The sequence below is a fragment of the Rana temporaria genome, chromosome 1 (genome assembly GCF_905171775.1).
Source record: "Rana temporaria chromosome 1, aRanTem1.1, whole genome shotgun sequence".
NCBI classification, from domain to species: Eukaryota; Metazoa; Chordata; class Amphibia; order Anura; family Ranidae; genus Rana; species Rana temporaria.
In genome coordinates, this window is record NC_053489.1 from 497,329,892 (window position 1) to 497,356,036 (window position 26,145).

At 39.4% G+C, this 26,145-nt stretch overlaps 1 protein-coding gene across 1 annotated transcript in view; it reads left to right on the forward strand.

Moving 5' to 3' along the window:
• The window catches only part of FAT4 (FAT atypical cadherin 4), a 333,341-nt gene that overhangs the window by 288,630 nt on the left and 18,566 nt on the right, over positions 1 to 26,145 (forward strand). Inside the window, exons 11-13 of the mRNA XM_040330646.1 lie at positions 8,536 to 8,843; positions 21,962 to 22,047; positions 24,737 to 24,916. Of these exons, the coding sequence (XP_040186580.1) occupies positions 8,536 to 8,843; positions 21,962 to 22,047; positions 24,737 to 24,916 (574 nt within the window). The remainder of the gene's footprint in view (positions 1 to 8,535; positions 8,844 to 21,961; positions 22,048 to 24,736; positions 24,917 to 26,145) is intronic.

Below are 26,145 nucleotides of genomic sequence, written 5' to 3' on the forward strand. Positions count from 1 at the left end.
TTTCACTTTTTTTAGTACATATCCTTATATTGGCCATATACTATGCAGTTTTCCAAGCCAATGCAACAAAGAAATTGTATATTATTTGCGGTAATTTTTTACTTATTGGTTGTTAAATAGGCAACAATGGAAAACTTCCAAAATGTCTATTGTTAGAGCTCTGCTATTGCACTAGGAGAAATTTGAATACACATTCAAATAAATCAGACTGAGGACTTATAGCCAATACACATGTTTGGGGACTGCTTCAGAATGAAGTTTAGATCATACTTGGAGAAACATGTTGCTTGGATATTCCTTGTGGTTCAGAATTGATGTGTAATTTGTTATTTGCTCATTTTCTACAATATCTTATTTATCATTTCTTCATTCATGATAACCATCAATGTAGACTTTCAGCATTTTCTCTATCCAGTAAGGAATCTTAAAGTCATTTTAAACATCCGACATGATATATGAACAAAGCATATTTCTCTAAAGTGTCTACACTAATGCCCTGTACACACGATCGGTTCATCTGATGAAAATGGACCGTTTTCATCGGACGAACAGAACGTGTGTGGGCCCCATCAGTTTTTTTCCCATCGGTGAAAAAAAATAGAACCTGTTTTAAATTTTTCGTATGGTTAAAAAACCGATAGAAAAAAACAATCGCCTGTGGGGAAATCCATCGGTCAAAAATCCACGCATGCTCAGAATCAAGTCGACGCATGCTCGGAAGCATTGAACTTCATTTTTCTCTGCACGTTGTTGTGTTTTACGTCACCGCGTTGGACATGATCATATTTTTAACCGATGGTGTGTAGGCAAGACTGAAGAAAGTCAGCTTCATCGGATATCTGATGAAAAAATCGGTTTGTTTTCATCAGACGAACCGATCGCGTAAGTGTAATTTCTGTCTGCTGCTTCATTCTTTTGCTTATCAGCATGAATCAATTCTAATAAATGTTCTTGACACCAAGAGAAAAAATGTGACAGAGGAGGGACCTCCAGCTGATTGGATGTGTCCCTTCCCTCGAATCAGCTCTCAGAGCTCTCCTCACTGAGCTCTGCGAAATGTAAATTTGGCTCTCCACCCCTTTTTTTCTGACAGCTCAGACAAGCTTAATAATTTCTACTGATGTAAAAGGATTTTTTTTATTTCTGTGTATTACCTCAAGCTAGTCACTTCACTGGGTATACAGTATGCAAGGGATTACAACCGCTTAAGGCCCCTTCCACATGGGGCAGATACGCTTGCCCCCAGCTCAGCAGGAGATCTCTCCGTTGATCTCCGCTGAGCCGGCAGATGACAGGTCCCTCTCTGCTTACTGAGTGGGGAGGGGCTTGTCGAGCAACACTGTCTCCTATGGAGAGATTGGACAAAAACAGACAGCATGTCTGTTTTCATCAGATCTCACCCAAACCGATCTGCCATGGATAGATGGCGACGTATTGCCATCCGTCTGATTTTAGACATGTCACCGCTGACAAATCAGACGCTCCATTGAGAAGCATGACTGAAAAGAAAAACCTGACAGGCGGACCTGAACGGTTCGGCGGTGTGAAAAGCACCTTAAGCTTACAGTAAGCCTGTAAATACCTGGGCAATTCAAACTAAATACAATAATAATTAAGTAAAAATGCATAAGCCAATGCCTCTTTCAATAAAATAACATTTGAAAAAGATCAATTTGTCCAGAGATATAATCTGCTGAAATAATATACGGTATCAGCTTCTCCTGAGTATCTTGAGTATCTTGACCCATTCACTTCACTAGCCTAGTCTTTCTCTTAGTCCTTTAATGTGATGGGCTATTTTCATACAATTTCAGCTAACTGTATTTCCAGATCTACTTATTATTTGACATAGTGCTTTGATAAAGGGTAACTTTTGAATATACAGTATGTTTTTATCATACAATGCCTTGAAAAAGTATTCATACCCCTTGATATTTTCCACATTTTGTCATGTTACAACCAAAAATGTTTTTTATTGGGATTTTATGTGACCAACACATAGTGGCACATACTTGTGGAGTGCCCCCCTGAGTCAATACTTTGTAGAACCACCTTTTCTTTGCAATTACAGCTGCAAGTCTTTTTGGTTATGTCTCTATACAAGCTTTGCACATCTAGAGAGTGATATTTTTGCACATTCTTCTTTGCAAAATAGCTCAAGCTCTGTCATATTGGATGGAGAGCGTCTGTGAACAGCAATGTTCAAGTTTTTTTTTTTTTTTTGCCATTTAGTGTTTTTGCACAGACATTCCCCATTCTGCTGGACAGGATTTTTAGGGTTTTCTGTCATGCAACTTTTTTTACTATCTTTTGGTATCTATATATTATTTGTAGTTCATATGGTTGTGACAATACTCTATCTATTTTGAAACAAGAAAATAGAAGCTCCCATCGTGAAGTACGTTTTACAAAAGGGTTTATTAAAAAGGTCAAAAAAATGCTTACAGGCATAATATAAAAAACACGAATTACGAAAATACCGGTCGGACGGGGTTCCATGTCACTTCCGGTCACATCTAGCTATCCTTACGTGTTGCGTCACGACACGTGACTTCATGACTTCACGTGACTTTCACTGTATGCTTAGTTTTACTTGTTTACTTTTTTTATATAATGGAAAAACAAACAATGCTGATGGTAAACTTCAGATTTCTCCTGCTTTCAACAAGGCTATCTCATGGAAGATACACATTTTACCTCCATGGAGTAAATCTCAAACCACCTCTCCTTACCAATTCATAACCGATGACCTGATATATGTGCTGAAACAGTCAAGCAAAAACACAATAACAATACAAAATAAATACAATTAATACTACTGAAAATAAAATGACTATGAACTAAATAATACATTGCTATGGTGGAGCGATATTGTTGTTTGATTTATGTTGTTATTTTTTGATTCTTTACCCTACATTTTAGGCCCATTGCACACAGGGCCGTCCACTTGCAGTATGTCCCTCCCCTCAATCTTAATGCACCCAGGAGGGACAGATGCAGCATCCAGCCCCACTGCAGGCAGCCTGTCACACTATAACAAGCTGCAGCTGAACACTGTAGCAAGTGGTACCAGCGTTTAGGGCCCTGTCCATTCAGGGATGAAGGTCCGTAACACATGAAACCCTGGAATTATGTGTATATGCATCTTTTATTCAATGTTTAAAAAAAAATAAACACATGTTGTTGTTTTTTGGCTGGTATTGCTCTCCTATTAATAAATACATGCAATGGAGTAGACATATGTATCGATTATGGAGCTGAAAATAAGCAGTTTTTCCTAAATGTTCTCCACAGCAGTAATGCAACCCAGGCGATATCTGCATTTACTAATTTAACAGAATACAAAATATTTTTTTTTAAATAGGCCTATGAAAACAGTTAACACCCTCTTTGCTTAATTAGTTTTCAGCCCAGTAAAGGAAGTGTTTATTTTTCATTCACACTTGAAAAATCAAATGTTTTTAGTGGTAAACTCACATTTTCCATGCAATGTAACTTTATAAGGAATGGAATTTTGCTCCAATACAAGTTAGCACCAAGTATATCCAAACTGAAAAAAAGGTGATAAAATAAGTGCATGATGTCAGAAATGTCCATTTTATGTTTTAACTCCTATCTGTTGCCATCAAAATTTACAAAGAAATAAAGAAACATGCATTCCCGTTAAAGATAAGTCAGGACTGTACATATCCAGATGACCTTACTTTTTAACTAGAATATTTCATATACTTCACAAAAATTTATAAGAACAGGATTTAGGGTTTAATGAGGCTGTATAAGAGGTAAGCCAAATTCCCCCATTTTTTTTATACATCGTTAAATCATACGTTTTGTCTCTTTGGATAACACACTAAAGAAGAGATCAGGCACAGCAAGTTCACATGAAAAATGAAGCAACTTCATCTTTCTGAAATACCTTCATTGGTTTCCATGTGAAAGCAAGTTTAAAAAACAGAAGGGATGAGAGACAGAATATGATTAATTAAGTGATTAATGAAGTGCAGGAAGCTACATTTGACTACATTTGCAATGGAACAAAAACATTAACAAATACCTGCATAATAAGGCCATCTCTTGTATTTTGTATTCTCTACCTGGGTCTAGGTTCTAAACTTTTGTTTGGTGATTCACTTTAGCTCATCCTGGTAAAAATGTTAGGATGATAAAATACAAAAAATAGTTCTAGAAATGGTACATAGTGCTAAATCTACAAATTAGACATTCAGGGCTTGAATGTAAAATGATTGCAAAAAAAAAAATAGTGAACGGCATAGTCCAGCTTCAAACTTTTGACAAAGCAGTGAATGTATGTAAGTTTGAAAACGTACTGCATTGCCAGCTGTGTATAATAGTACTGTAGTTTAACCACTTAAGCCCCGGACCATTTTGTTGCTAAAGGACCAGGCCCCTTTTTGCGATATGGCACTGCGTCGTGGCTTCCAAACAAAATGTATGTCCTTTTTTCCTCACAAATAGATCTTTCTTTTGGTGGTATTTGATCACCTCTGCGGTTTTTATTTTTTGCACTATAAACAAAAATAGAGCAACAATTTTGAAAAAAATTCAATATTTTTTACTTTTTGCTATAATAAATATCTCCAAAAAATATATAAAAAAAATATTTTTCCTCAGTTTACGTATTCTTCTACATATTTTTGGTAAAAAAATTGCAAAAAGCGTTTATTGAGCGGTTTGCGCAAAAGTTATAGCGTCTACAAAATAGGGGATAGTTTTATGGCATTTTTATTAATATTTTTATTTATTAGTAATGGCGGCGATCAGCAATTTTTATTGTGACTGCGACATTATGACACTTTTGACACCATTTTGGGACCATTGTCATTTTTACAGCGGTCAGTGCTATAAAAATGCACTGATTACTGTGAAAATTACACTGGCAGTGAAGGGGTTAACCCGTAGGGGGCGCTGAAGAGGTTAAGTGTGCCCTAGTGAGTGATTCTTACTGTGTGGGGGTGTGGCTTGGCGTGTGACATCACTGATCGTCATTCCCTATGACAGGGAACAGACGATCAGTGACACTCTCACTAGGAAGAACGGGGAAAGGTTTGTTTACACTTACCTCACCCCGTTCTTCAGCTCTGTGGCCTGATCATGGGACACCGGTGGCGATCGGTCTGCGGGTCCTGTGGGCGTGGTCACGGAGCTCTTGACTGACGGCTGGGCTCTTAAAGGGGACATACCTGTACGTCCTTTTGCTCAGCCGTGCCGCTCTGCCGACGTATATCATCGTTAGGCGGTCCTTAAGCGGTTAAAGAAATTCAGACCTTTTTTATTTGATATTATGATTCAGTTTTTTTAGTAATCTGTTCAACAGCTTTATATGTAGTTGAGCACTAAGCTGGCTAAGGATAGAGAGCATGATCTGTGTAAGCTGTACGGTAAAACTAGGTCTTTGTTACTTAGAGAGAGGGTATTGTTGACTGATTGATGAATCTAGGAGCCTTTAGGATAAGTGACAGCTAATGGGGTCACATGCAGAAAAAACAACGAGAAATTTTAACTGCCTAAAGTTAACTGGTTAACCACTTAAGCCCCGGACCAATATGCAGCCTAAAGACCCAAGGTGTTTTTACAGTTCGGGACTGCGTCGCTTTAACAGACAATTGCGCGGTCGTGCGACGTGGCTCCCAAACAAAATTGGCGTCCTTTTTTCCCCACAAATAGAGCTTTCTTTTGGTGGTATTTGATCACATCTGCGGTTTTTAGTTTTTGCGCTATAAACAAAAATAGAGCGACAATTTTGAAAAAAATGCAATATTTTTTACTTTTTGCTGTAATAAATATCCCCCAAAAACATATATAAAAACATTTTTTTCCTCAGTTTAGGCCGATACGTATTCTTCTACCTATTTTTAGTAAAAAAAATCGCAATAAGCGTTTATCGATTGGTTTGCGCAAAATTTATAGTGTTTACAAAATAGGGGATAGTTTTATTGCATTTTTATTAATTTTTTTTTTTTTACTACTAATGGCGGCGATCAGCAATTTTTTTCGTGACTGCGATATTTTGGGGGACACTTCGGACAATTTTGACACATTTTTGGGACCATTGTCATTTTCACAGCAAAAAATGCATTTAAATTGCATTCTTTATTGTGAAAATGACAGTTGCAGTTTGGGAGTTAACCACAGGTGGCGCTGTAGGAGTTAGGGTGCACCTAGTATGTGTTTACAACTGTTTGGGGGTGTGGCTGTAGGAATGACGTCATCGATCGTGTCTTCCCTATAAAGGGAATGACGCGATCGATGCGCCGCCATAGTGAAGGACGGGGAAGCCGTGTTTACACACGGCTCTCCCCGTTCTTCAGCTCCGGGGAGCGATCGCGACGGAGCGGCTATAAACAAATAGCCGCGCCGTGGTCCCGGATCGCTCCCCGAGCGGACCCGACCTCCGCATGTAGCGGGGGGGGTCCCGATCGGACCCCCCCACCCGCTAATAGGCGAGGACGTACGTGTACGCCCATGTGCCTGTACGTGCCATATTGTGGACGTATATGTACATGCGGGGGTCGGGAACTGGTTAATGGTGGTTGTAAACCTATGGGATGAAAAGTGATCAAGGCATACCCCTCTATAGTGTGTACTTGCCTCAATCCAAAGCTTCCTCTGTTAACTGCATGAGTCACATCCGACATGTTACATTGACACCACAGAATCTGGGGATACGGCCCACCCCCTCTCCAGCACACAGAAGGTGATTGGCAGCCTCGGCTTTATATATTTACCTCTGTGATTGTGTCCATTCTCTCCAATCAAGTCTGAGGCCTCGTACACACGACCGAGAAACTCGTCGTAAAAGAAACATCGTTTTCCTCGACGAGTTCCTTGTCAGGCTTGTCGAGAATCTTGTCAAGCCTTCTTTGCGTACACACTGTCAAGACAAAATCTTGTCGTTCTCAAACGCGTTGATGTACAACACATACAACTGGCACAACCCTTGGGGCTGCTTTTGCTAATCTCATATTACTGCGTGTTAAGTAAAAGTTTGGTAAGAGACGATTTGCGCTTTTCAGTCTGTTACAGCGTGACGAATGTGCTATCTCCATTACGAACGATACTTTTACCGAAGGTGCGCTCCCGTCTCATACTTGATTCTGAGCATGCGCAGGTTTCTAAGCATACACACGAACAAAACAAAACTGTCGTGGAACTCGCCGAGAAAAAAAGAGAACAAGTTCTCTTTTTCCTCGTCGGGAGTCTCAATTTCCTCGTCGTGTTTCTCGTCAGGCTGGTTTACGACGAGAAACACGACGAGGAAATTGAGACTCCCGACGAGGAAAAAGAGAACTTGTTCTCTTTTTTTCTCGGCGAGTTCCACAACAGTTTTCTCGACGAAAAACATACACACAACCGTTTTCCTTAGGCAAAAAAGCTCTACCACCAAGTTTCTTGATGGATTCTGTCGAGGAAAACGGTCGTACACACGACCAAGTTTCTCGGCAAAAACCAGCAAGAAACTTGCTGTTTGTTTTTTTTGCCGAGGAAACCAGTCGTGTGTACATTTTTCGACGAGGAAACTGTCGAGGAACTCGACGAGCCAAAAAGAGAGCATGTTCTCTTTTTCCTCGACGGGAATGGAGAAAATTGGCTTGTCGAGTTCCTCGACAGCCTAACAAGGAACTCGACGAGCAAAACAATGTGTTTCGCCCGTCGAGTTCCTTGGTCGTGTGTACGAGGCTTCAGATTACACTTAGCTCCCTGCCCAATGATGTGCAGTGTGTGACATCTGATCTACGCCTTCTGCCTTCTTGAGCTGAGAAACAGCCATTGATCTGTGTGTTTTGATAAGCTGTAGAGAAGGGAAGCTGCAGCTAACCAGTTACAACTTATGTAGGAGGATTTGTTTAATCTCCGTCTATCATCTGAGACCAGTCACTTCACTGGGTATATATAGGGGGTTTCAGACATTTTAATTAATTGTATTACAAATACTCTCTACTTTGAGTACATTAGAAGCCAGTTGGCATTTTTCTTAAACTGAAACGTTAATAAAACGTTTGACTTTATTGGGTCTTACTTAATTTTATATTGTATGACTATACATGCATATGTGGCTTTGTAAATCTGTGGTCAATTGTTTATTTCTGTCAGCATATAAGCATATTTAGGTACAATTAGTCACGTCTTAATGAACTGTTCCCCTAAAATAATTTGTATTGGTATTTGGTGTATAAATATATTAGCTGTTTGAAGTAAGAATAGAAGGTGATATCCTAAATAGACAAATTCATTCAAGACTTGGCTTTTATGTATGCATATGATTAGTGCCAAGGGCAGTGCTTTGATTAGTCCTTACCTACATTTGTTATACATAAAGTGATTTGTTTGGGTTCTAGTTGTTATTCATTATATATTGTGTCATACTGTCCTCTGAATAATACAGGTATATTTTACAGATGCATATTTTGTTAAAGTATATTGGATAGCCATCCATAGCAGTTGCCATAGTAGGTTGCAAACATGGACATGCTGTTTAATATTAGTCTTTTCTTTGTATCCTTCTTTGCTGTATAGGTGTCTTTGGAAAACACTGTGAATTAAATAGTTATGGATTTGAGGAGCTTTCGTACATGGAGTTTCCCAGTCTGGACCCTAACAATAATTACATTTATATGAAATTTTCTACCATCAAACCCAATGCATTACTACTGTACAGTTACGATAACCAGACTGGTGATACAGCTGAATTCCTTGCTTTGGAGATTGTAGAAGAGAGGATGAGGTTTTCCTACAACTTGGGCAGTGGGACATACAAGCTAACCACAATGAAGAAAGTTTCAGATGGACATTTCCATACGGTCATTGCACGCAGAGCTGGAATGGTAAGGACTTTTTTTCTATTGTCATTTTACAGCATTTAGTAGACAAATATATTGCATGCAGTGTGAGCATGTGGCATTGTTGAAAATTGTGTTACTTTACTTTTGCTGTATACTTTTGCTGTATACTTTGTTAGTTGTAGCTGCATAATGTGTGATTTGTTTCACATATTACACTTCTGTGTTGATAATCTACTAATGATAAAGTTGTACATTTGCTCAGTTTTCTAAAGCAATATAAATAACATCTTTGACAAAATGTTGCGGTCTAATGACCACCTTGCATGCATAGTTACCCAATAACAATGAATCTAAAGACAATTGACAATGTATTGCCAGTTTTAGCAGTCACTTGTAGTGCCTCCAAGTTGGCTAAGGCACAGCCTCTGATAAAAGAGCAGGTGATGGTACCCATAGCCTCTTCCCTTGCTCTGATCCAGTAGATCAGGGTTTTTCAATATTCCGGTTTGAGGTTTATTAACATTTTGGATTGACTGAGAGAACTGTAGTTGTTCAATAATGAAATGAATCCTCAAAATACAACTTGACTAATTGTGCACACAATGTTTTTTTTAAAGTCAGCAGCTACAAAAAGTGTCGCTGCTGACTTTCAATACTTAGACACTCACCTGTCCCACGGTCCAGCGATGCAGTCTTACGAAGCCCCGCTCCTCTCCTCCTCCTCTCCACAGCACCCGAATTATTACTGTGGGTGCCTGGCTGTGGCTTGTGCTGCGCACTGTGAATGGCTGGGCAATCTTCTTGGACCTGTGACATGTCCCAGAAGATTGCAGGGAGGGAGGGGGGAGAAGAGAACTGGATGCCTCTAAAAAGAGGGTATCCGCTCCCCACCAAAGAAATGACATGGCAAATGTGGTATGTCGGGGTTCACCTGCACTTAAATTCCATTTTTGGGTGGAACTCCGCTTTAAGACCTTTACTGGCTAGCCACACAGTGGAGAACTTTGATGCATGTGATGGACCATTGTCCTGCATAAATATCATGGTCTTCTTGGAAGATGCAGACTTTTTCCTGTACCACTTCTTAAAGAAAGTGTCTTCAAGAAACTGGCAGTAGGTTTGGGAGTTGATTTTGAGGCCATCTTCAACACGAAAAGATCATCTTTAATAAAATCAGCCCACACCAGTACCTCACCTCCACCTTGCTGTCGTCTGAGTTGAGTGGAGCTCTGTGCCCATTACTGATCCAGCCACAGGCCTATCCATCTGGTTTGTCAAGAGTCAGGCCCCCTTAAACACGACCGGTTTTCTCGGCAGAATTCAGCAAGAAACTCGATGGGAAACGTATTCTGCCGAGAAAACCGGTTGTGTGTACACTTTTCGCCGAGAAACCCGTCGGGAAACTTGTCGAGCCAAAAAGAGAGCATGTTCTCTATTTCCTCGTTGGGCAATTGGAACATTTGGCTTGATGAGTTTTTTGACAGCCGAACAAGGAACTGGACGAGCAAAACGATGTGTTTTACCCGTCGAGTTTCTCGGCCGTGTGTACGCTGCCTCACTCTCATCTCATCAGTCCATAAAACCTTGGAAAAATCGGTCTTCAGATATTTCTTGGCCCAGTCTTGACCTTTCAACTTATGTTAAGTGGTGGTCGGGTTTCAGCCTTCCCTACAGTGACCATGTCCCTGAGAGCACACCTGGTACTTCTTGGCACTCCAGGTAGGTTGCAGTTCTGGACAATGACTGGACTAGAGGATAATGATTTCCTGGTACTGTAGCTTCACGTTTGATTCTGTCTTAAATCTTTGGCAGTTGATTTGCATTTTTTTTTTCAACATGTTTCTTGCGACCCGTTGACTATTTGCAACAAAACGTTTGATGCTAAAACTAAAACAACTCAGATTACTAAAATATGACTAAAACTTCAATTGGCATTTTAGTCAAAAGACTAAAATTTGACTAAAACTAAAATTGCACTTTAGTCAAAAGACTATAACTAAAACTACATCACAATTTGATGTCAAAATTAACACTGTTACTAAAGCCACACCCTCCCTCATTCCATAAATACACATCACCTGATATGCTAAAATCCAATAAGCATTCAGGTTTATACAGCTTGGACAATATGCATAAAAATGAGGATTTGGTCAAAATACTCACTTGCCCAATAATTGTGCACACAGTGTATATGTAGTAAAGCATGCTTGTTATACTCACTGTGGAACCTAAGGGGCTCATCCTCCACATTGTGTAAAAAGGCTGTTCGATACTGTTTTCTCTGATCTTCCTCTTCTTTTGCTGTCCCCAATCCATCTGCTGATAGTACAGAGCCTTGGAAGCACTCTGCACATGCTCAGTTTGGTGTGTATTGCTAGATAGTTTTTTATTTTTATTTGGGAGGGTGCATGTGATCAGCACAGGGCCAATCAGCACTGTCCAGACAGAGGCCCAAATAAACAGGACCATAGTGGAAATCTAAAAATTGCTCTTGTCCTTAAGGGTTAGAAAGGTACAAGAGCTGACATGGTTGCATATTTTATTATTACATTCATACAGGTTTTTTAATAAAAGGACAATAAGAACTGTATAATGTGTGTGGTTAGATTGGGTGGCACAATTAATATTATTTATAATTATCTGTTATGCATTGAGTAGACCGTGCACTGCAATTGGAAAAAGCACACACATTGTGGTCAACTTTCATGTGTTCACAAATGCACCAATGTACACTTAGTTATGAGATAATCAAAGACAATGTGCTGTTTCAGTTTATCTTGCAGCCCATATTGAAATATATGGAGATTTATAGGGGCAGCTATTGAAAAAAACTTAAAATGTGTTCGATATTAGAAGCAAATCATATTTATGTATTTATTATTCATGGTACACTAATCCTTCCATTTTACAGTTTCTTAGCTAGTGTTAGTATACTCAAATGTGGCAGTTTCAGGTATTTCTACTTCTAAAGCCTCATACACACAATCGGAGTTCCATCTGACTTTTCCGTGGATTTTGGTCTGAATGGGCATTGGCCGTGAACTTGTTCTGCATACACACGGCAGAACATTCAGCCAACTTTCACCAAATCACGTCTTTACCACCACCTTGTGGGCAACTTCTGCTATTGTTGTCTGATCTTTAGCATTGGTTCTGAACATGCATGTTTGTACTGTGTACTTTAGTCCGATGGACTTGTGTACACACGATCGGATTAGCCTCCATCGGACATTTGTTGCCGAAAAGTTAGAGAGCATTCACACCGAACTTTGTACGATTAAAAAGCGAAAACAATTGTCCGAGGAAGCATACGAACATATAAACAGGTCCATCGGACATTTGTTGTCAAAAAGTCTGATCGTGTGTATGGGCCTTAATATTGAACTCAATATGACTGCTTAATGTTTTGGCAAATCATCAGTATTTTGCAAATATCTATTATTATCACTGGAAAATTTTATTTTAAAACTTATTAGAGGGTACTGACAATAAATTTGAAGTCTTTGGACATTCTGTATGTTAGACATTTATGTGGAACTTGGCATCATAGACAGAACTAGCTACATGCAGTTTATGAGGCTGCACATTGTAGCATCCTATGAGGGCACCACATCTGGGCTTTCATCTCTTAAAACCATGCAATAAAATAATTAGAAATGATTGTATTAGTCAGAGTTCTATTCCCTTACTCCTTCAATTCATTCTTCCCATTCTTCCCATACTTTGATAAAGCTGTCTCACTGCCCTAAAAACTTTTACTTCCTATAATGGGAATACTGTAATAAGGATTTGGGAGGTCAAGGAAGAGTTCAATGCAAAGGCCACTTTCTTTAAGGATTAGCTCCAGTTATAAAACAAAATCCATAGTTAAAATACATGTATGGGATCTGCCTTACCTTGGATTTCTGGCCAAATAGCTCTGAGATTTACACAGCCCTGCAAGACAGTACAGCCAACCTTTCTCTACTGCAGATAGGTGATCTAGACAGGTCAACTCCCTTCTTTCAGCCTATGACTGCAAAGTGAAGGATCATCAATACAGTAGAGGGATATACCGTAACTAAAATATAAAAACAATAGTAACCACTCCTTTTAATGTGCCTTGGAGTCCAGACATCTGGTTGTGGTGTCTGGCAAAGGTGTTTGATCATTTCTGGAAAATGTTTTATTGGAAGTGTAAGATTTTTTTGGTAATAGTTAGTGGGAGATTGAGTAGGGTTACATATATTCATTGGAAGGACACCATTTATTTAGTTGTGGCACAGGGCACCATGGGGCTCATTTTCAAAAACTTTTGTGATTTACTGTGCATTGGTTTAATCATGTGTATGGAAATATTGCTTACTCTTAAAACATTATCTCACATTAGCAATACTAATATCACATGTTGTGATATGTCTTGTAGTATTTTAACAAATCAAATATTTAAACTCAATACTGAAAAGTCTATGCAAAACTAAATTTATGAAAATCGTCACAGGGGTTATCACTTCTTAAATTATCACTGCTTATACTAAATAATGAGTGATTTGTGAGTTTTTCTGGGCTGTCTACTGAGATGAGCAGAAAAATGAGTCTCTAAACTTGCAGATAAAATATTGGTTCATGATATAAAATACAGATTTTTTCAGAAATAGAAGTTAGATCACCTAAATATGTTATTCTTTAAATATCTACATTATATCTGTGTTTATGAATCGGAAATTTTCATGAGGTTAAATGAATGCAGTTCAAATAACTCACGTACCTTAATAAACTGGTCCTGATATAACTTAAAGTGATTGTAAAGGCAGAAGGTTTTTTAACAAAGTACACACAATCAGAGTTCCGTCTGACTTTTCCATGGATTTTGGTCCGAATGGGCATTGGCCGTGGACTTGTTCTGCATACAGGTTTTTTTAACAGAATACTTATGTGTGCAGCAAGCCCCCCTCTGCCCCCCTAACACTTACCTGAGGTCCCTCTCTCTTTTCAGCGATGTCCATGAGTGTCTCCGCCGTCCAGATTCTCCTTACTGATTGGCTGAGACACAGCAGCGGAACTATTTGGAGAGAGGGGGCCTGGCCGGGAATCTGTGTTAGAATGGGCTCAGCTCAGTGCCCCCATAGAAAGCTGCTTGCTGTGGGGGCACTGAACAGGAGGGAGGGGCCAGGAGTGAAGAAGAGGGACCCCAAGAAGTGGAGGATCTGGGCTGCTCTGTGCAAATTAACTGCAACAGAACAGGTAAGTATAACATGATTGTTATGTTTATAGGGGAAAAAAACAAGCGTTTACATACACTTTAAGACTACCCCATCCAGGCCCGCATAACAGGGAAGATACTATAATAAAGTTGAAAAACTAGTGTTAGAGATAACTGATTCTCCCATCAAACGTATTTATAAATGCTGAGTTCTCACATTTATATTACATTTGTAATGTAATGCATGTGAAACAATGAACAGCCTTATCAAAGAATTAAAATTCTGGAGTGCATCATCATGATTAATTAATACCACTTTCTAGCGAACAAAAATATTTAAACACGTCTTACACTCTTTACTTAGGTTATGATAAATCTGTTGCTTTAACCTTATACAATGGTGTTAAGAAAACACAACCCTTCAGTTATTCTGAAGACACGCTGTATTCACTTCCATCTGCATTGATCTATACCATACATTTTCATGTCACTGTGTGAAAGACAGTTTGCTTTTGTCTCTGCTTCCCAGTGCTGTGGATGGTGAAACTGGAAATTTCCTCTACTGTATGCTAAAATTATGCATACCATGTCATGGTTTTACTGTAGATCCCCTGCTTCTAGCACCACCTAATGGCAGTGAAAAGAACCACTCATACAACTTAGTACTATAGTGCCCTGTAGAAGTTAAAGCATATCTAAACCACCCAAAATTTTATATATGGCAACTACTATAATCCCCTCTAGAAGTTAAAGCATATCTAAACCCCAAAAGTGTAAAATATTGCATATATTACCAGTTAATGGGTTGAGACAAACCATTTAACAATGACAGGGGTGCTTGCAATGGTCAGATTTTTTTTTTTTTTCAATAAAACCTTTATCCCAAAAGAAAAAATAACCAAACAGTAACTTCCTAAAAAGTGTTAGCTGGATTTAAGCCTTAATTTGTTAGTCTAGTCCATCTGCATTTGCTTGTGAATCTAACACTACCCTCTCTACAGACCGATGGCACTGCTGTCCAAGGGTGGCTCCAAGAGAGCTTTCACCCTAAGATAAGAACTATGGGCCAGATCCACAACCAGCGGGCTTAACTTAAATGTTCCGATTTAAGTTACACCGCCGCAAAATTTCTACCTAAGTGCCCGATCCACAAAGCACTTACCTAGAAATTTGCAGCTGTGTAACTTAAATCCGTCCGGTGCAAGGCGGGCCCAATCTAATGGGGCGAGTCCCATTTAAATTAGGCGCGCTCCCGTGCCGGACGTACTGCGCATACTCCTGACGCTATTTTCCCGACATGCTTTGCGTTACGTTACGTTGCGCCGAGTTTTGTGAATCGCGATGGGTAAAAAAGAGATACGGCGGGAAATTTAAAAAAAAAAAAAATTGACAGCGACGCGGGAAAGAAGGGTATACTTTTACATGGTTTGCTAAGTTTACACTTTGTAAAAGCAGCCCTAATTTTGCGACGGCAAACTAACACTTACGGAGAATTAACGAAGGGAAAAACCTTTGTGGATCTCCGTAAGTGCTAATTTGCATACCCGACGCGGAATTTCGACGAGAAATGCCCCCCGCGGTACTGCATCCTAAGATCCGACAGTGTAAAACTATTACACCTGCCGGATCTTAGGAATATCTATGCGTAACTGATTCTATGAATCAGCCGCATAGATAGAAACAGGGATACGACGGCGTATCAGCAGATACGCATGCGTATCCCTTTTGTGGATCTGGCCCTATTTTACTAGTTGTATCACCAGATACAAATAAGGGAAAAAGACCATAAAAGAAAACTAACAAAGCCACCACATTTAATGACTGGTAAGCTGCAATATATAAAATGTTTATGTTTTTGGGTTTAGATAGGCTTAGTCATATACACCAATGGGGAGGACTACCCGAAGAAAAATATATAACATTTCATATGTGCATATGCACCATATTTGAACTATAGACAAGATCTAAGCAATTTGTTTTGTATTTTAGCTTCACTGTGGGATGCAAACTTAATGTTATTGATTTATTTAATGAGTGGTAAATTTTCACTTTGGAAACCAATTTTTCCCTTTTCTTTGTGTCAAAGCCGACATAACATATATATATGACCTCACTGCACTGTTTTTTTCCATGGGGCCACATATATGCCAATCTCCCATTGTGAAGGGAACGTGCCACACTGCGTGCTCCCATCAGAGAGACCGTGGTCTCACTGAGAGCCCGGGACATGTACTAACGATCGGGACACGGAACCCCCGATTCTGGGTCACCTGATTGCTGTGGTAGCCTCTGATTGGCTACCACAGTGATCAATCTCTGTGAAGCCTGCCCCTGTTTTTCTCTTTCTCTCTGAATGGAGAGGAAAGATACAATGTATCTTTCTCTCTCCTTCCAGAGAGAAAAAAAAATGCCTAGATCAAGGTTTTATCTAGATCAGTGCCAGGGTTAGTTGTTGGGTCAAGTAAGTTTCAAAGGTCAAGGTTGGGGTCAAAGTCAGGGTCAGTATATTTTGGGCAGGATTTTTTTAATTAGCTAGTGTCAGTTACATAGTTACATAATTGGTAAGGTTGAATAAAGACAGCAGTCCGTCCAGTTCAACCCGTGTAGGTGTGTGTGTTGAAAAATTATTTCCCATATCACTGTATATTGTTTTCGCTAAGATGCACGTCCAAGTGTCTTGTAAAATGATCCAAATTATCTCAAGCATCTCTTCTCATGGGAGAATAAATTTAGCGCTTGTAGTCGTTCCTTATAATTGAGGTCCTCCAGCTCCAGCATATCCATTTTGAGGACTGGTGACCAGAACTGGACAGAATACTCCAGATTTGGCCGAACTAGAGTTTTATAAAGTGGTAGAATGATCGTTTTATCTCTGGAGTAAATTTTAATGCATGCAATTGTAGGAGCAGGTTGACACTGCATGCAATTTCTCAGTCTGTCTTCTACTAGGACCCCTAGGTCATTTTCCATCCTGGGAGCCCCTATGGGTTCTCTCCCTAATGAGTAGTTAGTGTCAGTGTGTTTCAGGTAGGACAAAAAAAAAAGAAACAAATTGTGCACTATTGTTTCTGGGCTGTACTACGGGTACAAACAACAAATAACATACACTTATGTGGTATTGCTGCGTTCGTCGGGAGCAGAATACGTTATTTTGAGTTGTTAATAACACAAACAAACATGCATAGCAATGGCAATTAAACTTGTATAGTTAGTGAGATAAGGCAGGGAGTGGGCTATGGCATTGGTCTAGCCATTCAAGTGGCTGAAGAGTCCAAACCCACAAGGAAGAGAGGGAGATGTAAGGACCCATGACAAACTAGTGCGCTGGCAGCACAGCTCTAAAAGGGATAGCTTGCCAGGTAAGTTAACCATAATGTGCTGTGCATACTTGTGCATTATGGCATAGAGCTCCTGGGACCCATTTTTATTTTTGGCTTTGGGGAGGTTTAGAGGCAGAAGCTTTTTTTATCTATGCATTAAAAGAGAAGTATGGGGGGAAAAAATTGGGGGGGGGGGCATAGGTGGATACAGCATCTGTCTAATGTTGCAACTGTCCCCTGTCGGTGCTAAGACTGAGAATTGAATGATCGAACACCATCGATGGTTCTGTACTCAGAGCTCCCTGAGCAAAGAGCTGGTGACTGTCAGTCATCAGCTCTCTGCTCTGCCCCCCGCGCTTACTGGAGTGCTGGGCAGTGGAGGGGAAGGGAGTGGCCAGATCAGGATATCAGCGGCTTACTGAGAGGCGGAGTTGGGTGGCGGTCCAAGAATTTGGGTAGATCCCAACCATATAGTCGTGATGTTTCCCGAGTCTGGACTGGCTCTGTGATGTTATCAGACAGCAGGCTTTAGCCCGCTGCCTGCTGGAAATGGGCCACAGAAGTGCACTCCTCTATTCCAAAGGAAACTTACAGCCAAATGAGTTTGGCTTTATTTCTCCTTTAAGATATAAAAAAATTCTGCATGCAGCAGCCCCCTTCAGCCCCCCTATGACTGCTGTCTGGGACTCTCCCTCTTCATTGGCTGAGACAGCAGCGGGCGCCGTTGGATCCCACTGCTTTCAATCAAAGTCAGTGAGCCAATGAGGCGAGAGAGGCGTGGGGCCTAGCCGTGGCTCCATGTCTGAATGAACACAGAGCAGCGGCTGTGGAGAGCACTTAGCAGGAGGAAGGGGCCAGGAGCGTCGAGAAGCAGAGTATAACATTTTTTTTTTTTTAAAGAGACTTTAATATTACTTAATTTACGCTTTAAGACAATATCAACCATGGCAATAAAAAGGACTGTTGTAAGAATCCGGGCTAGTATTATAGTTTGTCGAAGTTGTCACTGTTACCTTTGCTGGGCAGCTTGTGCTGAATGTTAATGTGGAAACATACATTAGCCCTGGTTCACACTAGGGTTGTCCCGATACCACTTTTTTAAGACCGAGTACAAGTACCAATACTTTTTTTCAAGTACTTGCCGATACTGATTACCGATACTTTTTTTTAATGTCATGTGACAGCTTCTGGACTAAACTGTTGATTGTTTAAAAAGTTAATAGCTTCCATGGCAGCACACTGGTTGGAATATAATCAATGCTAAAAAATCAAACAAAAGGACTGAAACAATCACCTGTTCACTGTTGCACTAAAAAACTGAAAAAAATAAATTCAGGTCTAATACATGAATACCTAATAGCTGCTGCTTGTAAATAAAACAATAATAAAACAATAATATAAAAACCACCCAAAAAAACAAGTGAATGAACAGCATTGCCCGATCCGATACCTGGGAGAGAGAGAGGCAGCGTGTAATGCCTGTGTCCCTGTATAATGCTCAGATGGCAGCCATCCAGTGAACAAAAGCCGCGTCTCCTCCTCCTCGTCCGTGATAGGGGAACTCAGTTTCCCAGCAGTGAGTTAGTGTTCTGCCTATCACGGACATCCTCTCATCATCGTCCATGTGATGAGGATGAGAGGGTGTCCGTGATAGGCAGAACACTGACTCACTTGCTGGGAGTGTTCCCCTATTACAGACGAGGAGGAGGCGCTGCTTTTATACACTGGATGGCTGCCGTCTGAGCATTATACAGGGACACAGGCATTACACGCTGCCTCTCTCTCTCCCAGGTATCGGAACAGGCATCGTGAAAATGTGCAAATGCTCAGTGAACCTGGGCTTTATAAAAGTGTTTACAATTTAAAAAAAAAATTATGCTATTATTAGCCAAGTGATAACTCAATAATTCCTACAATAAATGTTGTGTCTGTACTGTACATATGAAACAAAATATGCAAAATTGTGTGCAGCCTTTTAGAAAATAAAAAGGCCACTTGAAGAGGTATGACTGGGTTTCTTCCAGCTCACCCTCTGGATAACACTGTGCATTTTCCACACCAAAATATTTGTCAGCCTGAATGTAAATGCAATTATTTTTATTTTTACTATTTGTATTCAGATTTTTTTTTTTTAAATGACTAAATTTCATTTTTTTCTGCCACATGCAATTTTGTTGAATGTAACACGATTTCCACATGTACAATTTTTTTTGTATAAGTCTGTCCTCAACCCACAGGATTTCAAACCTGTCATTTCCTAAGGTGCAATGGGAGTTTGTGGAAACCTGGTAAAAGCATTAAGTTGTCATTGATGAAATATTGCAGATTAGACAAGGATAGACAGAATGTGAACAGGGAAATGTAACAACACAGCACATATTAAAAAAATGTCACGATCGCTTTCAAAAAATATTATCTGTGTCATTTTTATGTTATGTGTATAAACGTATCATCACAGCTTATTTACTTAGATCCAAATGATAGAATTAAATACAATTTGAAAATAATATTTTAAATAACAAGAGAGGTTGATATTTTTGTAGCAGCTTTTTAAACCGTGTCCACCGAATGTTTTATTGTTCTCTACTCAATAGTTGGCTTTCATCTCGTTATTATTGATTTTTTTCATTGTGTCCTTAGGTGAAAGAATTGAACTTGGAATATTATACTGTAATCTATTTTTAAGCTGGAGATTGTGGCAAATGTATTGCATATCAATATATTTTGCAAACAATAAATAAAGTAAAAATAAACCATAGCTTATTGCTACTGTGACATAAACCAGTTGTTAATGTGAATTATTAATACATGCATACAGTGCACATCATTGTAAACTGAAAAATAGCAAAAACAAAAATGAAAACATAAATTAGGGGAGCTGTTTTACCTGCCAAAAGATTTATATTTCTTACATTTTAACAGCTATGCACAGCACCAGGCAGGATATTAGATTTTTCTCTGTTGAAGTTTAGTAACACTTACAGGTCTCCTCCCAACCATGTAAATAGTGAAAAGAGGAGCAACACACTGATGAGCTTGGCTCTCTGTCACTAGCTCTCTCTTATCAGCATGTTCCTTGCACTGTAGCACAACTGATTGGTTCCTTGTGATGCTTCTTCTTTGCCCAGTCTGAGCTCTACTGTACAGGGACTGCAAGAGGTTGATACCAAGTAAAATGTAGGCTGATTGCAATAAAAAGTATATTTAAGAATGCTTTTGACACGTTTTTGGGACCAGTGACCAGTGATTTATACAGCTATAAAAATGCAATAATTACTGTATAAATGACACTGGCAAGGAAGGGGTTAACACCAGGGGCGATCAAGGGGTCAAGGGGTTAAGTGTTCCCTAGGGAGGTGTTTCTTACTGTGGGGGGAGTGGACTTACTGGAAGTACACAGAGATCGCTGTTCCTAATCACTAGGAACAGATGATCAATCTGTACTCCCCTTGACAGACCGGAATCTGTTTGTTTACATTGCCAGACCCCCGTTCTGGCTCTCTGAGGAGCGATCGCGGGTGGCCGGCAGACATCGCGGCTGCCGGTCACGTGCATCGCTTCCCCAACGTGCAGCCTGGGCACGCGACTGCTATAGTTGTTATAGTAGCCGACGTACAGCTATGACGATTCTTGGGAACAAGCTGGCCTGCCGCAGTATAATGATGGTGGCTGGTCAGCAAGCGGTTAAACTATAAACATGTATTTCTTTGGGTTATTCATTAAAAAGGATGAACAATAGTAGTAATAGATGCCTTCCTGCAAGACTGTTTACTATGACATAAAAAATCTTATAGTGTTAAGCCTCGTACACACGGCCGAGGAACTCGACGTGCCAAACACATCGAGTTCCTCGGCCAGTTCAGCACTGAAGCCGCCGAGGAGCTCGGCGGGACGAGAGCTCCCATAGAACAACGAGGAAATAGAGAACATGTTCTCTATTTCCTCGCCGAGCTCCTCGTCGGCTTCCTCGGCCGAAAGTGTACACACGGCCAGTTTCCTCGGCAGAATTCAGCCAGAAACTCGGTCGGAAGCTGAATTCTGCCGAGGAAACTGGTCGTGTGTACGGGGCCTGACTGTTATGTTACAGCCTGTGGCAGGTATGCACCAATCAATAAAGTTAAATATCTGTATAATGTAGCAATGTGAAGATGTTTTAAACCAAGGCTGCAAATATGGGCGTCCTCCACCCATGAGGTTAAAGGGTTAGTTCTGACATTTTAAAAAACACAGATTGGATCTTTAAAGTGTTTGCAGGTTTGGTGCTAATCTTTCTCCCCTCTGTGTACATTGGTTATGTCTTTCCATTGACTGTTGTAATAGCCTTTGTAAGCCAACAGCTGTGCTAAGTTGTAGAGTATACTATCGTTTTTCCAAACCCCTTCCACCTGCATATGACTGTTGATACTACCATATTGTGTTCTTGCTCCCTTGACAGCCATAGAGTTGAAACATTAATTTCAACAGTTCCAAAAAGGTTACTTTAGAAAACTGACCCTTTTTTTTTCCATATCGCTAAACATTTTAATTTTACTTATAAAGCTTGAAAGGAAATTATTTTACATATATTGATTTAAATAACTTAATACTGCTGTATGATATTTTACAAGGCTGGGCTCTTGGTGTATCCATTTCATCTTGAATATGAAACTTTATTGCAGGCAGCGTCACTGACAGTTGACACTTGCTCCGAGGACCGGGAACCAGGGTTTTGTACCGTCAGTACCACGGCTGTTTCCAGTGACTGGTAAATTTCTAAACCTTTACAACACTGCCAGATGGGATAGTGCAATTTGTTTTAACTTAGAAAAACACATTTGATTATTAAACCAGAGGGGGATTTTTCTGTTTCTGTTGATGCTGTTGTATAGATTTTTCACCACGTCTTACAAACTTGATCCCTCTGTAAAACTGTTAATAAGTGAAAACGTCATCCACCTACTGTCGCTTTTTTCCAATGAAAATTCTTTTAAATTTCACAAGACATTCCCTGCAGACACAGTTACTTTTAATAACAATATCGTTTCAAGAAATGCAAACTTCCTACCTGATTGAACTCCATTAAATATTTTACTATCTTATTCATTGATTTTAGAAAAACATACATATAGTATTCCTATTTTTGCAGTAGATACCTTCTACAGCAGGATTCCAGACATTAGCCACTGGACACCCAACAGATACTTTCAATAAGATTTATTTCTAAGTCTATGTACTGTTGTGGCTAAACATGTTTTAGTGTAAGCTCACTAAACTTTTATGTTTTTATTGTTTGATGAGCCAAATCTTTAGAGGCTTTTTTGGGAAAGTTTAGCAGATAATTACTCAATATTTTGGTTCCATTTCTTCAAAATATTGATTTTTTAAGTGTACGTTGTATAGATTATAACATGTATCTATCATTCTGATGCTGTGGGTCTACCCTATAAAAACTTGAGTAAAGGATATTGGAAGTACATATGGGGGCCTGTTGGTCACAGGGATAACTGCTAATTTTGCTACTTTGACTGATCATTAATATTTTTACTCAGATTAAATATACGTAGTTTACCATTTCTTAACATATATTACAAGAGAAACAACAAAAAAAATCACTACCAGAGATCCAACAATTCGGTTTTGGCACTTGGGTTTACACTAAGCACTGCCTACAGCAACCATTCACAGTGAAGTTATGAATCTCATTGGGGTTGATTTACTAAAGGCAAATAGACTGTACACTTTGCAGGGAAGGTGCATTCTGAAAGGAAATTTGCTGTAGAAATTAGTAAATGAGGGAAATCTCTTCTGACTTCCACCATTCAATCATGTGCAAGCAAAATGCTATTTTTTGTATCCTCTGCAAGTGATTGTTACTTCTTTGCAAAGTTAAGCTTTATCTCATTTATTAGGCTCTGGAGCAAACGCCCTTGCAGAGTGCAACTGTCTATTTGCATTTACGAAGTCAAACCCATTGATTGCTAATAGCAAACCACCTTTTTGTTCCAGTGTTTGTTAGCTTTAGACCCAATTGAATCTTCATTTTAAATCAGCTAAATTATTCTAGGTGTATCAAAACAAAAGGCATTCAACCATTTTACTATTTATTAGAAAACAGCCACATCCAGGTAGAAAGGTTTGTCACTTGCCAGCATGTTGTAGATAAGAACCCTCACTCTCTGTATAAAAACAGTGGTTTGTCTTGAGCCACAAGTGCCGGAAAGTTAAACATTTTGAGCTAACACCAAAACAGTAATAAAGTTGCGGGGACAGTTGGTTGAAAGGGAATTTTCCCCAAGTTTGGACAGATTTCCTCTCACTTTCTGTTGTGTCTACAGGGCAGGTGATAAAGGAACATTTCCCTAATGGGACACACTGTTACCATTAAGTACTTATCTATTTGCTTATTTCTGTTGACTTTGGATCAAGGTTGTGTTTCTGACGAAATGGCAGTGTTCATTGTAATTTTTGGTGTAGAGACTTTGCTGTTTCTTTATTATACATGTTGGTATGTTCTTACAGCATCTGATGTTTTTCTTGTCTTATTTCACTTCAAAATATCTTAAAGAGGAACTTTATTATATTTTAAAACTTGGATATTGTTGTTAAATGTAACCTGCTTATATTACAGAATATAACACAAAAGCACCTATTTTCTTGCTTTTAAAGAAAGGGTTGTTAGATTTCAGACATTACACATTTTGTTTTGTGGCCAGATTAGAGTTCTTCTTTAAAGTGGAGTTCCACCCATAAATATAACATTACATCAGTAGTTTTAAAAAAATGTCATTAGTCCTTTTTGAAAATTTTTTTTTTTTAGATGCCTTCAAAGTGTTGTTGCTAGGCAGAATAGTTAATCTTCCCACTTCCTGCACCTAGGTGCTTAATGCTTCCTAACCTACACCGCACAGACTCCTGGGAATGTAGTGGGTGTAACTTTCCAGGAGTCTGTGCACTCCCCAGTCTCAAAGAATCACGTGACTTGGACAGCACAGGTGCTGAAACCTGATCTGACACTGCTTATGCAGCACTGAGCATGTTCGAGATCTGCAAGGCTGAAATCCAGGAAGTCATACAGTCTGGCTTCATGATGCCCACACTTAAGATGGCCCCAGTCAATTTCTATTTTATAAAGTGTCTAAATGCTGTAACAACCTAACAAAACGGACCTTAGTTTACAGGCCAACTTTACTAGAATACATTAAGCTTGTGTATTACAGGGGTATTTATATTTAAAAAGTGAAATTGTGGCCGGAACTCCGCTTTAAGCCACTGTAGCCTAAAAGCCTAACATTTAAACGGTTTCTATCTATTTGTGAATAGTATAAAAGCATGTGGTATAAGTATGCATATCTTTTGTTAAGTCTAGACAAAAAAGCAAAGGTGATTTATGCTATGATCATCACTGCTAAAAAAAAATTAATTCGCTTTGCAATGATTCTTATTTCTTGGAACAGGACCCTGGATGTTCAGCCAAACAGAATAACAGTAGGAGGTATCAGATCCCTGGAACCAATACTACAAAGGAAAGGACAAGTACAAAGCCATGACTTTGTAGGTTGTATAATGGAATTTGCAGTGAATGGGCGTCCTCTAGAACCCAGCCAAGCTTTGTCAGCACAAGGAATTCTAGATCGGTATGTCAAGCAATATGATAACATAATGACACCATTTAACTTCTTTGAAGTCTTACTTTAAATCTTTTTTTTTTATCCAAGACAACAGAATACAGTTACATTGATCAAACACTACTATACTATTTCCATTAATGTTTAATACAGATGTTGGATAAAATGTAAAGTATAAAATCAATGCATTAACATTTGTAGGAAGTAAAGATCAATCAATACAGTATAAGGCTGAAGCGTGAGCCAAATTTACCCTACTGATTTGTTATTCCTAATGCTGACCTAAATCAGAAGTGAACATTTGTGTCCTCCCAACTTCCTCTATCTAACCTAATCCAAATGTTGTTTTAATGCTTACTACAGTACAGTTACAATAAAAAGTATGTGAACCCCTTTGGAATGATATGGAATTCTGCACAAATTGGTCAAAAAAAGTGTTCTGATCTTCATCTAAGTCACAACAATAGACAATCACAGTCTGCTTAAACTAATAACTCACAAAGAATTAAATGTTACCATGTTTTTTATTGAACACACCATGTAAACATTCACAGTGCAGGTGGAAAAAGTATGTGAACCCTTTGATTTAATAACTGGTTGAACCTCCTTTTGCAGCAATAACTTCAACCAAACGTTTCCTGTAGTTGCAGATCAGACGTGCACAACAGTCAGGAGTAATTCTTGACCATTCCTCTTTACAGAACTGTTTCAGTTCAGCAATATTCTTGGGATGTCTGGTGTGAATCGCTTTCTTGAGGTCATGTCACAGCATCTCAATCGGGTTGAGGTCAGGACTCTGACTGGGCCACTCCAGAAGGTGTATTTTCTTCTGTTTAAGCCATTCTGTTGTGGATTTACCTCCATGCTTTGGGTCGTTGTCCTGTTGCAACACCCATCTTCTGTTGAGCTTCAGCTGGTGGACAGATGGCCTTAAGTTCTCCTGCAAAATGTCTAGATAAACTTAAGAATACATTTTTCCTTCGATGATAGCAATCCATCCAGGCCCTGATGCAGCAAAGCAGCCCCAAACCATGATGCCCCCACCACCATACTTCACAGTTGGGATGAGGTTTTGATGTTGGTGTGCTGTGCCTCTTTTTCTCCACACATAGTGTTGTGTGTTTCTTCCAAACAACTCAACTTTTTGGTTTCATCTGTCCACAGAACATTTTGCCAGTACTGCTGTGGAACATCCGGTGCTCTTGTGCAAACTGTAAACGTGAAGCAATGTTTTTTTT